The sequence below is a fragment of the Diabrotica undecimpunctata genome, chromosome 2, assembly GCF_040954645.1.
Source record: "Diabrotica undecimpunctata isolate CICGRU chromosome 2, icDiaUnde3, whole genome shotgun sequence".
Taxonomy (NCBI): Eukaryota; Metazoa; Arthropoda; class Insecta; order Coleoptera; family Chrysomelidae; genus Diabrotica; species Diabrotica undecimpunctata.
In genome coordinates, this window is record NC_092804.1 from 24331537 (window position 1) to 24348099 (window position 16563).

Sequence of the window (16563 nt, forward strand, 5' to 3'; positions counted from 1 at the left end):
AATTTGATTTCCCGAAAAAGTTGTGGAACAAAAGGCAAATCAAGGATTGGCTAATCGAAAAGAACATTTTCTTCGACGAAGATTATCTAAAAAGTGAATTACTGGATACTGCGGTCGCATTTGAGATGTTGTGGAGTCAAGTGAAAAGGTATGATGCTTCAAACAACGTCGATTTTAAAGAAAACGGTAGAACGGTTGATAAAAGAAGCTTACCAACGCTTACCTAAAGAGTAGTGGCATAATTATGTGAACCACATCAAGAAAGTAGAAGAAAAAATGTAGATAACTTAATGTTATTTCCAACTTCGTGGTTACTGGTATTGCTAGTCTCATTGTCTTATATTTTTTTTAGCATTTCATTTACTAATTGCAGTAGGTACCTAACTCATCAAATTTTGAACTATTTATTCTCAACATATTTCTATAAGTCAGAGGATCTTCGCCCTTCAATTATCTAAATAAACTGTAGGAAGCATCATATTTATCGCGTTTTCCTATCCATGATTTGACCCATTTTTTTTTCTGATCCAAATTTTTCTTTGGTTTTCTTTGTAAATCATTCTTGATTGCTTTAGCTAAAATAACTACACCTTCGCGAACTAATTCCATTGGCATTTTTGCTGAAAATACGAACACGCAGACACTCTATATTTACTAGCAGCAATGATGACAAAATCATACACACCAGCAAAAACGAGTAAATTAGCCCGGCTTTCTACTTTGCTCCCAGCTTTTTTACAATCGGATAGTCACTAGCAGATAGTAAAAAAGCTCGATGACACGGAGATACTTTACAAGCCAGCGAGTTCGCTAGCAGATTGCAAATTCGGTGTCATCGACGCTTTATAGATACCTGTTCTAACATCCCGGGCCAATAAATATTTTAACAGCAACAACTTAGATAAAATCAATAAAACTCAGAGAATTATGGAAAACAATAAAACTCAAAAAGGCATGAATTATAAAAAGAAAAATGAATGGATACGGAGTAAAACCATAACAGACGCCGTTGAATAAGCCTTAAATTAAATTGGAGGTGAGTTGGACATAACGAAAGATTTGAAGGTGGAACAAGGAGATTGAACGATATTATATTAAATGAAAAAGAGAAATACAGAAGACAGGGAAAATGGACACCAATGGTGGAAGCCTATATTTATAATATAAATACATAATGAACTAAAAATAGATCGTTAAAATTATAAATTACATAATTATTTATGTAATATTTTTTTGAATAAACAGTAGTTTACATGAACAAAACTATTGTTGATATTATTATGATTATGTATTATGTATCTTTTATTGAAAATACTGGTTTTCATTTGTTTCAATGTTTAAGAAGTTTAATATCTTCGTTCAGTCACAGAATAATAAACAATTGATATTTATTCTGTGGTTCAGTATTTCAAAAATATTTGATCAGTTTTAAATTCTTTGAAACTTATGTACCGCAAGTTGGTCAAGTAGACACTTCTTTTTTGCGCCATCTATCCATCGTTATTTAAAGTTATACAAAAACAAACTGAAATTAGGCCGAAGTATGAAACAGAAAATTAGAGGAAAACAGATTTTCCGGGAAGCTTTCGAAGTGAAAATCCAGAAGGAGGAGCCTCGAGCTTCGCAGGTTTTCAGAGGTCGTGTTGGGTCGAGCAAATCGAGATCATACGATGGTGTGCGATAGCTGTCATTTATATTGTATTTTATAGACTCGTTTTTAACAAATTGCATCTCCCTATGTAGGTTTTAAAGTGAATAGTTGTGTGGTGTGGTGGTTAAAAAAGTTCCTCGAAGGAGAGGTATTGATAGTTAGTGTCGTGTGCCATGTTCACGGGGACTATTCGTATAAAAGTATGCGAGGCCCAGAGCCTGAGACCGACGGACTGCTCGATGCGTTATACTTTCGGGAAACCCGATGAACAACTTCTGGACCCTTATGTTACGATTGCCGTGGATGACATCCATGTGGCTCAATCCACATCCAAACAGAAAACTTGTGATCCCGTTTGGAATGAGTACTTTGAGCACCAGGTTGAGAACGCTAAGACGCTGACCCTGACGGTGTTCCATGACGCTGCGATTCCACCTGACGTCTTCGTCGCGAACGTCTCGATTCTTTTTGAAGATCTGCTAAATAGGGAAAGAGATGAATCTGATTTTTGGGTGTGTTTTATTTTAAATATTTTATTTTCATACTTGTCACCTACACCTGTCACTTTTTGCTTAATGACAACATAAATAAAAAATTACCCCCAAAAGCTTTACCACCTAGTTTATAATACATTCATCATAATATTTGAATTTTGTGTATTTTAAACAAGTTAATACAATCATTTTGGTATCTTACATTCACGTTCAATCATCAGTAGTATTTTCTTCCAATTCTTTATTAGGTCAATTCTTTTTATTTTGTAACCCTTATTCATTCATGTCATCATTGTCAAAGTTATTTTGCTACTATTTTGCCATTGAAACTTTTTGTATTATCATTAAAACCGTTTGATATTGTTTGGCTAATTTATTTGCAATAATGTAGAAATAATAATAGATGGTATAAAAATATAAATATTTACAAAACATATCATTTAAACCCTTGATTATGATATTTTATCTTTTGAGTAGTTTTTAGACAAGTGCACTCTGATTTCTATTTTAAAGATGTAACATAATAAAAACAACACTGCCATATTTTTACATTAAGTGCCAATTAAGTAATAACATGTATTAATGAATTAAAAACATATTTGAAGTGCATTTAAAAACATTAAAAAGAAATTTTAAAGCTACAAAATAACAACTTTTGAGCAAGATTTTGATGTACTTCTTTTAAAAAGTAAAAAGTATATCTAAAACAAAAGGTAGCAAATATAAACAATACTATCTTTCAAATGTTTTTGTTTATACACTTACAAAATGTTGGTCAGAAAAATTGTGAGTCTTTTAAATTGTGCACAGAAAGTCTTTCCTCATCCAATGTGTTATTTTATTGAAAACAGTGTTTTGTGATTTTCTAGCATTATATTTTCATATTTTCATGTGGCCAATCTATGTTTGATATTGCATCGTGTTGTGAGCATTGTTTTCTTCCGTATATTGTAAAACTAAGTTTATTCAGCAAATAACTAGCATAATGTGGAAATCAGATTAAAGAATTCAATCTAAATGTGAAACTAAGGAATACTTTCATTCACAGTACTTAAAAATCTGCTGTAGAATTATGAGCTTAACTTAGAAACATATGCAAGGATTTCAGCTTGATTATTATTCCCATTATAAGATGTGGGAAGAATGCTTAAAATATTATCACTAGCTATAATAATTGTAAATACACAATACAAAATTCTAACAACTCCTTTTATTAAAGAAGTAGAAAATATTTAAAAAGCAAATGTAAACTACAATGAAAACAAATCCATATTCTAAACATTGTTTTTTTACATTTTTATGATAAGAAATATTTAGATTTTATACAGAAGTCCTTTCTCTTCCATCAATCTCAGGCCTCTACAGTCACTCCCTCATCAAATCTCTCCATTAGTTACAGTCTGCAGCCATTCTCCTCTATGATCGACTTTGATGTTCTCATCTACATCATTCTTCCAATAAGTCTCTTCCCTTGCATTCTTGCATTTAACAGTTTTTTGGAACCCTGTTTTCTTCCACCCTAAATACATGGCCTGCCCATTGAAGACAGAGTAGGTGGACATATTGAGATATAGGTGGTTCTTTATATATATTATATATTTCATAATTGTATGTGATTTGTCACCCGTTGTTCTCACTTATAGGGCCTAGTATTCGTCTCGGTACCTTTCTTTCAAAGATGTCTATGAGGTTTGCAGATTTTTGAGTATGGGTGTGAAACACCCAAGTTTCACATCCATAGCTCACCTAAAATATAAAAGATTTCACGCTTTCTTCTATATTTTTTATAGTATTTTCTCAAAATTGACTTTTTTTTTTAATTTCCAATGCATCATGGGCATTTCTTTCTTCCAAAAATTGTAGAATTTGGTTTATGAAGCAAGAAACTGATAGTATATGAGGGATCAGAGTAAAGAAATTAATCTAAAATTAAGTATTTCCATAGTACTTAACAATCTCTTGTTAAATCGTAACATTAAATGATAAATAATGCACAAATGCAACAAGTCTTGCCTACAGTAGTAAGACATGGAAACTTAAACAATGAATCGGCATATACAAAGAAATAAATTCTTTTAAATGTAGGAAATATAACTCTTTAATTCAGATACATTATTGAAAATTCAATTATCTAGTAAAGAAATCTAAAGAATGTACAAAAATATCATCAATTAGAAATGCCATGCACTATAACCATTTCTGACACATGAGGATGTAGAAAAATAGTAAAATACAGTAAAATAATTTATATTTTAAATAATTTTCTCCATAAAATCAAAATTTAGTATAGCTATTTTCTTGTCAATCTATGTTAAAATATTTCTTCCTTAGTAATTGTTTTCATCAATCAACATTCTTACTTCCACATTGCTAGTGGTTCTGGGCTATAAACCAGGGTGTTCTGGTAAAAGAAGAGAAGAACATTTTCAGTTTCACTTTTTGTTCTCATTGTTGAAGTGGCTGGTTCTACATATTCTATGTTTTCAGTAATATTGATGATTAGAGTTGATATTGATGGTTCAAGTGCAAGACAAGATGAAGCTACAGCCTCTACAAAAACTTAAATAACCATAGTTTTACTATTGGGAACTTCAGTTTTTACCAAAAAATCTTTCATGCTACCAGCCATCCTCTCTCTTTCTTGGTGTCTACCTTTTTTGCTTGTGAAATTTTGCTTCAGAAGGTCATTTCCATTTTTTTTTCTGGATCCTAGAATTTCAAAAATGATAGTTTAGAAATAAATACATTGGTACATAATATTTATATATTACTATCTATACATTTTCTAAAATGTATTATTTATCAAATTGAGTGTTTTTTTATTAAATTATTAAATAATTTATTTAACCCAACCTAACCGCAGTCAAAATTTATTTTACAAAATTTGAATTTCTCGCCTCAAAAAAACACTAATGTCAATTTTTTATGAGATTATTTCAATTTAGACACAAATAAATTCACAAAATCAATGTTTAAGTATATGAATTTTTTAAAATATTTTCACACAAGAAAACAGTCAATAAGTTTATACAACAGTAATAAATCACCCTGTACATTTAATTAAAAATATACATTTGAGTAAATAAAATAAATTTGATAGTTACATTTAAGTAAATAATTTTTGTCATTTCAAAGTTTTCAAAGTATGCCTTAAGATTTTTTTTTTTCAAAAAAGGTGGATTTTATTAGAGTAAACCCGATTATATTTAAAATATTATTATTCTGTCATAATTATGATACCATTTTCACACTTAATTTAATTTCTACACCACACAACAATAAATAAGACCCTCAAATATTTTCTACACCGCTCACAAGATGCCTAATCCTTTTGCTCCATAATTTTCTTCCCATTTTCTTGTCTGAATATCAAATATCAACTGTTAGCAAACGCCTTGTGGTGTTTTAATTTATACCGGTAAATTTGTAAAGTTCCGACAGAAAAAATGCACGAAAGTTTTAAATCTGGACGGAATATTACAACCCAGCCAGTTTTAACCTATAAACAAAGTTTAAAAATTTACGGATACTGTAAAAGAGGTATTCGGATATTATATTGTTTTAAAAATACAATAATAGTAATTATTAACAACAAATATAAAATAAGATTTCAATTATTTTTTCAGTAATAACACAATATTTAATATTTGATTTTTGGGATTTCTCTAGGTGTTCATGAAATAAATATTTCATATTTTACTCCAGTCGTTTGAGATGAAAATGCCACTGAACTTCTAAAAATCATACGAACAAGTTGAGTTTTGCCAAGAATATTAATTTTGTTATCTCAAAAAAGATGCAAAAATGTTTACCACTTTTACCCCCGGACTTTCCCCTAAATACCCCTCAAAGGGGATAAAAACGCAACAAAATCGATTTACCAAGGATCTGTACACCGTAGAAAAAAATGTTTCAAATGAAAAATGTAGCTGAGATAATTTTAAACAAAAATGTTTATTAGCACTTTTTGTGTAGAATGAACCGTTCTCTTAGAAACAACGCTTGAAGCGACCGTCGACTTTAAATGAGTTCTGTCGCTCTGAAAACAAGTTTAGAAATTAGTTTCACGTTTATTCTCGCAAAGGTTGTACGTTTAAAAAAATGAATTCTCGCAAACTTAACGCAATACTTTTATTACTCCAAGAAGAGGATGAAGAAGAAGAGTTGATAACGTTAAATCTAAATAAAAGAAATAAAAATGTAAACGAAATTTTTTCATGTCTTAACACAGAAGGTGCTTTTAAATTAACAGTCAAAGAAAGATTGTTTCAAAACGAGGAAAAACTTCGAGAATATTTTAGACTTTCCAGGGGTATATTTGGAACTGTCTTACAATGTGTACTAGATTCACTAGTCTTTCATCTTCCTAGGGAGAAAATTTAGTAGACATCACTTAATTATTACAATTACCTATATAAAAATACAATTATAATTTCGGTATAGATGTGTACGCTGTGAGCTCAGCTGAACGTTTGCGTCCAAATCAAATCGCAGTTGATTCCAGCGCTCACCGTCGACGTACACGACTATCGGTCTGCAGTGTGCGCAGCTCAGCAGAACCTTACACCGTTCTCATAGTCATAGAGAACCATTTCTTTGATTTTGACGAACGTGCGCGGCGTTCGACTGACTGTGAGTTATGCGTCGCTCACTGTTCTAACAAACCATAGCTTAAGAGAACGGTTCATTTTCCACAAAAAGCGGTTATAAACATTTTTGTTTAAAACTATCTCAGCTACATGTTTTATTTGCAATATTTTTTTCTACAGCGTAGATTCTTGATAAATCACTAGTCTGTACCACTGTTTTTGTTATAAGTTTTGTTATTATTTTATCTTCTAATTAATTTTGGACAAACAAAAAGAGATATGTTGAGAAGCTTAGTATATTATTCTTTTTATCAATTTTAATGTTTCAACTATTTTTTTTTTCAGGTTGATTTAGAACCCAAAGGCCGACTGCACATTAGAATAGATCTTAGGAGGACATCGAAAGGTGAGCAATCATGTTTAGATTAAATTCATATCACATATATAATCATTAAATGACTGAATTAGTTTGAACTCTTATGTTTAGAGCTGAATTTATCAGTTCTATATGTGTTAGTAACTTAAGACTTTTCTATTGAGTTGTTTCATTGTATTATGATCTTCCCGACTTCTTCTTCACGTGCCATATCAAAATTATCTGATGTTCATCATCGCAAAGACTTCTCGATCTTTTGACATAGAATAATTGTCCTACATTTGATATCTTTAGAGTTCATTAACAAATGTTTTTTAATCAAAAAACCTGTACTATTCCTACATCTCTACGGCCTTCCATTTTGTCTTTAAGGATCGTTTGTAGTATTCTATATCGATTTTCCCTCAGTATATGTCCCAGATAAGACATTTTCCGGTGTTTAATAGTCTTTACCAATTCTCTATCTTGATAAAAAAAAAACAGCCAGAAAACTAGAAAGCTATAAACTTGTTAAATACTACGCTAAAACTTACAATAAAATTTTACAAGTGCTAATAAATCAGAGGATAAGTTTAGCAGATGAACAACAGGGTTTTCGTATTGGAAGATCGTATACAGATGTAATATTCGTTATAAAGCAAATTACTTAGAAATCACTAGAGTATAATAGACCAACATTTCTGTGTCTTATTGACCTAAATAAAGCGTTTGGCCGAGCAAGACTTAAAGATGTAATCCATCTGTAATCATTCTGTATAATACAGAAGTTCCCCTAAATATTATAAAAACCATAGAAACATCTACCAAAACAACAAAATGGAAGTCAGAATAGATGGACAACTTACAGAACCTACAGAATGGAAAATAAAGAATTAAAAATACTCTGTTACTCAGACGACGCAATATTGATAGCCCAAGATGAAAATAGTCTGCAGACTGGTCCACAGATTTAACATAAGAGCAAAAGAATTTAATATGACAATCTCATCTCAGAAAACTAAAATAATAGTAGTCAGCAAAGACCAACCAGATATAAAATAGAAATTGATGACATCAGTATTGAATAAGTAATGGAAATAAAATACCTGAGAATTACACTGTCTAGCTATGGAGACCTAGACAAACAAGTGAGAGATCAAGTACAAAAAGGAAATAGACTGGCAGGATGCCTTAATAATACTATATGGCGAAACAGACACATTAACACTGAGATGAAGTCAAGAATTTATAAAGCCAGTGTAAGACCAATAAGAATAATGACATATGCCTCAGAAACAAGACCCGACACAGCTGCAACGTAAAGGCTACTGGAAACGGCAGAGATGAGAGTACTGAGAAGAATTACAGGAACGCTGAGAGATCGAAAGAGAAGTGAAGACATTAGAAGAAAATGTAACATACAGTGTATAAATGAATAGACACAAGATAGAAAAAAAGAATGGAATAACCACATAAGAAGAATGGGGAGACCCGTGTCGTCAAAATAGCAAGAAGTAAGTCACCAATACATACAACCTTCCATAGAGGTCTCTATAAGCAGAATTGCTTATAAAGAGGAAGAAGAAGAATAATTTTCTCTTTGTTGACTCTTATTAGTATTTCCTCATTAGTTTTTCTTGCTGTCCAAGGTATGTTCAACATCCGTCTATGAATATCAGTTCTTATGCTTCAATTCTGTTCATACTTGATACTTTTCTCAGCTACTGAGCTCAGCGCAGTACGGTAGTGGGTCGTGTAACGGGTAGCTCTTTCGAAGCGACAGACTCAGTAAAACACAGGTTGAAATAAAAATAAATCTATTAGTTTCAACGTATATACAAAAATAAAAATAAAATGTGTTCTATGTCCCCGTCTGGATCCCGCGAGAGTGAATTCCCCGGCTGACGCCTGTAAAAGAAAAATTATTATTACTAACAAAAACAATGGAATACGCGAATTCAATCGCACGCAGACTTATACTAGGTTCCACCTCATTCCAGCGGAAGTGAAGAGCCAAACGCACTCGCAATCGAAATATTCGGTTGTACAGATCCACGCTATACGGTAACGTTCAATGCACGATACCTACGGGTTCTGATTGATTGAGGACAGAGTATAATCCTCACTACGGAAGTCTCTCTTGTGGAAATGGATGCGTGATTATCGACACTCCCACGGTTCGAACTGTTGAACGATGTCGTTGTAGGACGTTCAGCACATCGTTACAGTCGTTTGTCTCTCAAGCTATAAAAAAGTCATGACATGTCGTCAAGTCATTACCACAATGGTAATTTTTGTTTTAATTGGCAGTTCTTAACATATAAAAAGAAAAAAAAATTGGGTCATTTGAGGCATGGGAATTACTGGCACAGGACCGACAAACATGGAAGGCAATAGTAAACGCGGCAAAGACTCACCAAGAGTTGTAGCGCCATTGATGATGATGTCATTTGAGGCATCAGATACATGAAAATCCCCACGTTGTGCAAAAAAATTACTACCACACGAATCCATCATCAAATTTTTTTTAAATAATGTGGTAACCTTGTCGGACAATTTGTAGAGAGGCATATCTGCATATGATTATAGTAGTTTTATATAGTTACCGAGTATTAACCTGTTAATTTCCTGCTGCTGTTCTTAACATTTGATGATTTCAATATTTATTTCATAATAAAATTAGAAAATAACTTTACTTTGATCCACTAAACCCTTACGTGTATTTTGTCTATATACTAATTCACGTTAATATTTGTTTTCCAGAATATGGAGGAAAACCAAGGGAGTTCAAAGAACGCCAAGGCTTCAACAGAAGACGAGGCGCGATGCGAAGAAGAGTCCATCAAGTTAACGGTCATAAGTTTATGGCCACATTTTTGCGACAACCCACATTCTGTTCACATTGTCGAGATTTTATATGGTGAGTTTTATTCACATTTATACACCAATTAGTTTAAGTAACTATTGAATAATGAAATAAATATAGTAAGTACTGTTGGAAAACGCTTTTTTGGATGCATTTAGATTTAAGTGAGAAAGTTGAATGTTGTAATACTCGATTCCTCTTATATACTAATAAGTTATGTTTATAATCAAAATATTGGGCCAGTACTTACCCAAGGTACCGAGGTTGTTGGAATGTAGTAAGCGACTCTTTCTTAAGGCAATGAACCCGACTTTACTTAGTAACAAGACGTTTACTTAACACACACACTGCGCAAAATTGATTATCCCTCTAATAACCTTAATCATTACTTGAGTTTGTTAAATTTTACAATTGCTTATATCCTGGTATCATTCTTCAAAGTTCTTTTTGAGGTATATTTTTCCTACTTTTGGATAGTTCAGGTTAAAATAGTTCACGTCTTCTGATTTCTCGCAATCTATATATTGCACTCCTGAGGTCCTATTCTAAAAGTCTTTTTATCACTATATACATCTTTAAATAGCAAAAAATAGTGAGTCCAGCAAAAAAAAACTCCTGTAGAAACTGTCCATTATAGTTATCTTTTTGACAGATCACGCCTGGACTACTATACTAATATATTAACTAGTACGTCTTATAACAATCATAAGATGGCAACAGACAAAAAAATTGTGGTGCTTGATTAAAAAAAAAGCAATTCAAATCATGCAGTTAAATTATTGAGAAATGGATGTGATTTCTAAACATTTTTCTTATTTTTTAATATGCTCAACGTTTGAATTAGTACTTTAAATCCTAAATTAAAAGCGCATTTTCTATTTAGTCCAGACCTGGCACCTAGTGGCTTTTTATTATTTCCACGTGTCAAGGATAAGGTTTTCGTTTTATCTGGTCTGAAAGAGGAATGTAAGCGGAATAGCTTGGTATTAAACACTTTAAATATTGGTATATTATACTAATGCAAAATGATCTATTATAAGTGGAAAGTGAATTACATGTTTATTTCAGTTTATAAGTAAATTGGGTATTGCTAAAAATTAAATGAATGAAAGCAGTTATGTTTTTCGGCACAAACATCATAAATAGTATGTTGTTTCTTACTGCAGAAATATTCTTAAAACCGGATATCAGAAACAGTTATACGAGATTCTTGACGGTTTGCCAAATCGTTATTGTTTATTTTTGTGGATGGTCACCCTGTATATCGTGATCGTGAGTAATATTTTTCTGTATCAAAGTTTGTGTTATTTGTATTTTATATTACAATTCCAACAAATCGAAGATGAAATGCATGTATAATGAATAATGATGTATAAACTTTCGGCAATACCTAAAAATAGGGTCCTATACCGCTAGTGGTTTGAAGCAGTGTAAAGTGATCAATAGGCCAGTCTCTTAAATTTACTAGACACATCAAAATAAACTGAAAACGTATCATTGCAAAATATATAAGAGAGAATTTACACATAGATGGAGACATTTAGACAGCCAATAGTTGCTTGATTTAAGCCGGTACACTAAAGTAATAAATACGGGAAAGAGTTCGTAAGAAAACAAAGCAATGATCATTTCAAAGATGAATAAAAGTGGTTTAATAGTAGAGTCCCATTATATTATTAAAAATTATAAGATATACACGAGATCCGCTGAATCTTTGCACATTGTCCTCATTCGTATTATAGGAAATAAACCAAAACATATGAGCCAAACTTATATCGCGCATCGGTTATAAGATTTAGAAAATGGCTAATATTACAATGGATACTTTTATACTTTTCTTATTTCATTTATTGCATTTTGAAAACTGGGTATACATTTATGAACGTGATTTTCCAATTTTTGGAAATCTAAATTACTAGATCGAATAAAATCACGATAAATAAATATTTAAATCGTAGTAATCAGAAATAAAGGTGTTCTCATTGCATACAAGCAAATGTATGGGTTATGATCTAAAACAGAGCTGCCCAACGCGATGTTGGACAATCTATGTTTAAAAAAAAATAAACACAGTAGGCCGAATAATATCACTAGATAAAGAATTTTTACTTTAACTGGCAACGTATGTAAACCGTCCCTCTCCTTTGGCGCCTCGCTTGTCCGTCGAAACAATTTGGAACCTAAGATCACGAACCACGCAAAGAAAAGGAAAACGGGAAGGAAAAATAAGCCCACAATCAGATTAGCAACATGGAACACTACTGCTTTCAACACCAAAGACCAAGAGATAATAGAAGAACTGATAGAAACATAGACATTTGTGTAATCCAAGAAACCAAGAAGAAAGGTAAAGGCCAAAGAGACTATAACCAATATTTTCTAGCATACAGTGGAGTGAAGAAAGAAGAACGAGCACGAGCAGGCGTAGGTATACTTGTCCATAAAAAATTTAAAGACAACATAAATAACTGCGATTATATCTCCGAAAGAATTCTACGAGAAACGAGAGGCAGCAAGAAATGGCAGAATTGAAGGAATACAATAACATACCAGCAAACGAATGGGAAAGATGCCTGACGGAACTGTTTAAAGGAAAGGAAAATAATAATCAACACAATAACGTACCTGAATTAAGACACGCAATAGAAATCAGTTTTCAGGAAGTAGAGATAGCCATAAATTTAGTCAAAAATAGAAACTCACCAGGACCAGACGGAATATCCAACGAGCTTCTAAAACACGGAGGAGAAAATATATCCCTAGAGATGACAAAACTTATACAAAAACTAATATTGCACTGCAAGATACCAGACGCATGGAGAAACAGCATAATGATACCAATGTTCAAGAAAGGAGATAAAGAAGACCCCAACAATTATAGAGGTATAAATCTACTGAACACCACACTTTAGCTTACCACAAAAGTCCTAACCAACAAAATCAATAAACTAACAACTTTACCAGATGAATAACAAGGATTCAGATCCGGAAGATCCTGCGTAGACTCCGTATTTGTACTAAGACAAATCACAGAAAAGGTCATCGAGTACAATAAACCAGCATATGTTTTATAGACCTGACAAAGGCTTTCGATTTCATCCAAGTCGAAGACGTGTTACACCTCCTGTATAAAAGAAACATATTAATCACTATTATACAAACCATCGAAAACATCTACTTCCATAATCGAATACAGGTAAAGATAAATGGAAAACTAACACAGTATATACCAGTACAAAGCGGAGTCAGACAGGGTGATTCGTTAAGCCCACTTCTCTTTATTATAATAATTTACGAAATAATACAAACAGTACGTAAAGGCCATGGTTACAGAATGGGGAACAAAGAAATCCAAATATTATGTTATGCAGACGGCGCCGCATTAATCGCCGAGACAGAAGACGAGCTCCAAAGATTAACACACATCTTTAATACAACAGCCAAGTTATACAATATAGTAATACCAGCAGAAAAAACCAAATGTATGACAACATCTAAATACCCACTACGATGTAAAATCGAAATTGATGGAAAAATAATAAAGCAGGAAGCAAGGTTTAGATATCTGTGAATAGACATAACTAGTTACGGAGATGTTGAAGAAGAAGTACGACAACAAAGCTTAAAAGCAAGTAAAGCGGCGGGATTTCTTAATGACACAATCTGGAAGAACAAACACCTAAGACAAGACACAAAAACAAGAATCTATAAAGAAGCAATTAGACCTATATTATCATACCTGGCGGAGACAAGACCTGACACATCTAAAACGAGACGACTACTAGAAACAACAGAGATGAAAATACTCCGACGAATATCAGGGAACAGTCTGTTGGATAGGGAGAGAAGCGAAAACATAAGAAAAGTATGCAATATAGAAGACATAAATGGATGGGTGACAAAACGGAAACAGGAGTGTAACGAACACATTAGTAGAATGGCAGAGGATAGGATAGTACGAATAGCACGAGATAAGTCACCAAATGGACGAAGAAGTATTAGCAGAAAATTTAAACAATTTAGGAGGCTAATATTGAAGAAGAAACAGGATTTAAAGCCTACATATAAGAAGGAAAAAAAAAGAAGAAGAAATAAATAGTTGTATGGAACCAACTATGTCTGCTCAAAAAAGAAAAATAGCGGACGAACACCGAGCGTATAATGACCGATGGGAAACCGACTATTTGATCACAAACAATAATAATAAACTACAGTGTCTTGTGTGCATGCAAGTTCTATCAGTTCCCAATGGATATAATATAAAACTTCGTTATACTTCGTTGCATGAGAAGTTTCAACAATATACTGGCGAGTCTAGAACTAACATAATTGCGGAATTTAAGAAGAAACTGAAACAACAAACAAATGTTATTCAAAAAGTCAAGTAGTGATAAAAAACTGTAATTTTGCTGCTTCTTATGAAGTAGCTATGGAAATTGCTAAATAAAAAAACCATTTAGTGATGGACTTCTTATAAAGAATTGTGCAGTCAAAATGACAGAACAATTTAATGAACCAAAAATCGCCGAGAAGTTCAAAACAATTGTAGTATCTCATCAAACAATTGCGAGACGTGTACATCATGCACGTTTTTTTCTTTGTGCCTGGACGAAAGTACTGACAAATCTGATATTGGTCAACTTGTAATTTTTGTTAGAACTATTCAAGACGATTTCAATGTAGCAGAGGAGATGCTCAGTTTAATTCCATTACATGTAACAATCATGGGAACTGACATTTTCGATGCGGTACAAAAAGTCGTATCTGACTATGGAGGATTCGATAAATATTCCTGCATTATAACCGATGGAGCCAAAGCAATGGTAGGAAGTAAAACTGGGTTTGCTGGACTCTTAACACAACATAATATCAACTGTCTTGTTATACACTGCATTGTTCACCAAGTGGCCTTATGTTAAAAATACTTACGTCAAACAGATGCCATAAAAGTTACTGTTAAACTAACAAATATTATCAGAGGCGGCAATCGAACATTCACTCATAGGAAGTTTCGTGATTTTTTGGCTGAAGAGGATGCTGCATATGGGGACTTATTATTACACACAGAGAGTCGTTGGTTAAGCATCGGAAACTATTTGCAACGTTTCTTTGCTCTACGTAAGGAAATTGTTCTTTTCCTAAGAAATGAAGTAAAGTCCAACACTACGGAATTCAAAAATCAAATAGAAGAAGCAAACTTGTCATACCTTGCATTTCTAACCGACATATAACCTCTCATCTGAACGAATTAAACTTGAAGCATCAAGGAAAACAACAGAATATTGCCAACTTGTATAGTCATATAAAAGGATTTAAAAATAAAATTAAGCTCTTCATTCAAGTCTCCATTAGAGAAGCAAGATTTCACATTCTTTCCGAACTGTAAAGAGCATTATGAAGAAATGAAGGACTTGATGATGAAATTTCATTTTGAACCCATTTGGATTGGATTGAAATACTAATAGAAGAATGTGGCAATCAATTGGGTGACTTCAGGAAAATTGTAGAAAATATTTCACTATTTAGTCAGCCGCTTACTATCTGTGTTGAAAATTAATGGCCGAATTAATTAATAATTAATTGCTTCAACTGGAACTGTGTGATTTGCAGTCAGATCCTTTTACCAGGGAAAACCTGAAAGAGGATTGGATTTTTTCAAATTACTACCGGATGAACGTTATTCCAATTTAAGAATATTTGGTCTTAATGGGTTCCATGCTTGGAAGCACGTATAGGCATGTTCAATTTATTTTAAATATTTATTTAAGCATCGTATACAATCATAAATGTAAGATTTCTTCACTGTCAGAATCTGAGCTACTCATATTACCAGTGTCTATGGTTGAATGTTAATGTCCACAATATTTTTTCTCGGATATACATCATCAGTTGGCGCTACAGCCCTTCGTGAGCCTTGGCCTGCTTCAAAACATTCTTCCATCCTTCCCTATCGAGTGTCTGTCTTCTCCAGCCCCTCACTCCAATCTCCCTCAGATTTTCCTGTACATCGTCCAGATATCTGAGTTTAGGTCGCCCCTTTCTTCTTCTTCCGACCGGCCTGTTTAGCATAGTTATTTTAGTGGGATCACTCTCATCCATCCGCATAACGTGGCCCACCCACCTTAGGCGGTTTATTTTGATGGTCTTCACAATATCTGCATCACCAAAAAGTCTATAGAGTTCAAAGTTATCCTTCTCCACAGACCCTGTTCTCGGATATACTACTTTTTAATAATTTCATGAGTATGTCTCACACATTTTTCCAAATTTCTATGTTACATTGGTTTAGTGCCTCTTTCCACATATTTATAACAGCAATATCAGAATGTCCACCTTTACCATTATACTTATTGTAATATGACTTGCAGTTTGCCCAAATTAATTCAATAGCGTTGAATTCGCAGTGATAAGGAGGTAGTATCAACACTTCACTTCAAGGCTGTGCTCTCTTAGTAGCTCATCAATTATATACACATTCTCTTTTCTGTTCATTTGTGCATTTGTAATAATTCAGGTTTTCTGAGTTTTACGTCATATTGATCTTGTTTGTTGTCAACCAGGTAATAATTTACATTCTAGTTGAAGAAAGGTCGCTTTTCTAAAGAAAC

General features: G+C 32.9%; 1 protein-coding gene across 1 annotated transcript in view; it reads left to right on the forward strand.

Moving 5' to 3' along the window:
* Positions 1–1417: 1417 nt before the first annotated feature.
* Pkc98E (Protein kinase C) overlaps positions 1418–16563 on the forward strand; it is an 82495-nt gene continuing 67349 nt past the window's right edge. The window contains exons 1-3 of the mRNA XM_072522538.1: positions 1418–2163; positions 7080–7140; positions 9853–10009. Coding sequence (XP_072378639.1) covers positions 1825–2163; positions 7080–7140; positions 9853–10009 — 557 coding nt within the window. The 5' untranslated portion in view covers positions 1418–1824. The remainder of the gene's footprint in view (positions 2164–7079; positions 7141–9852; positions 10010–16563) is intronic.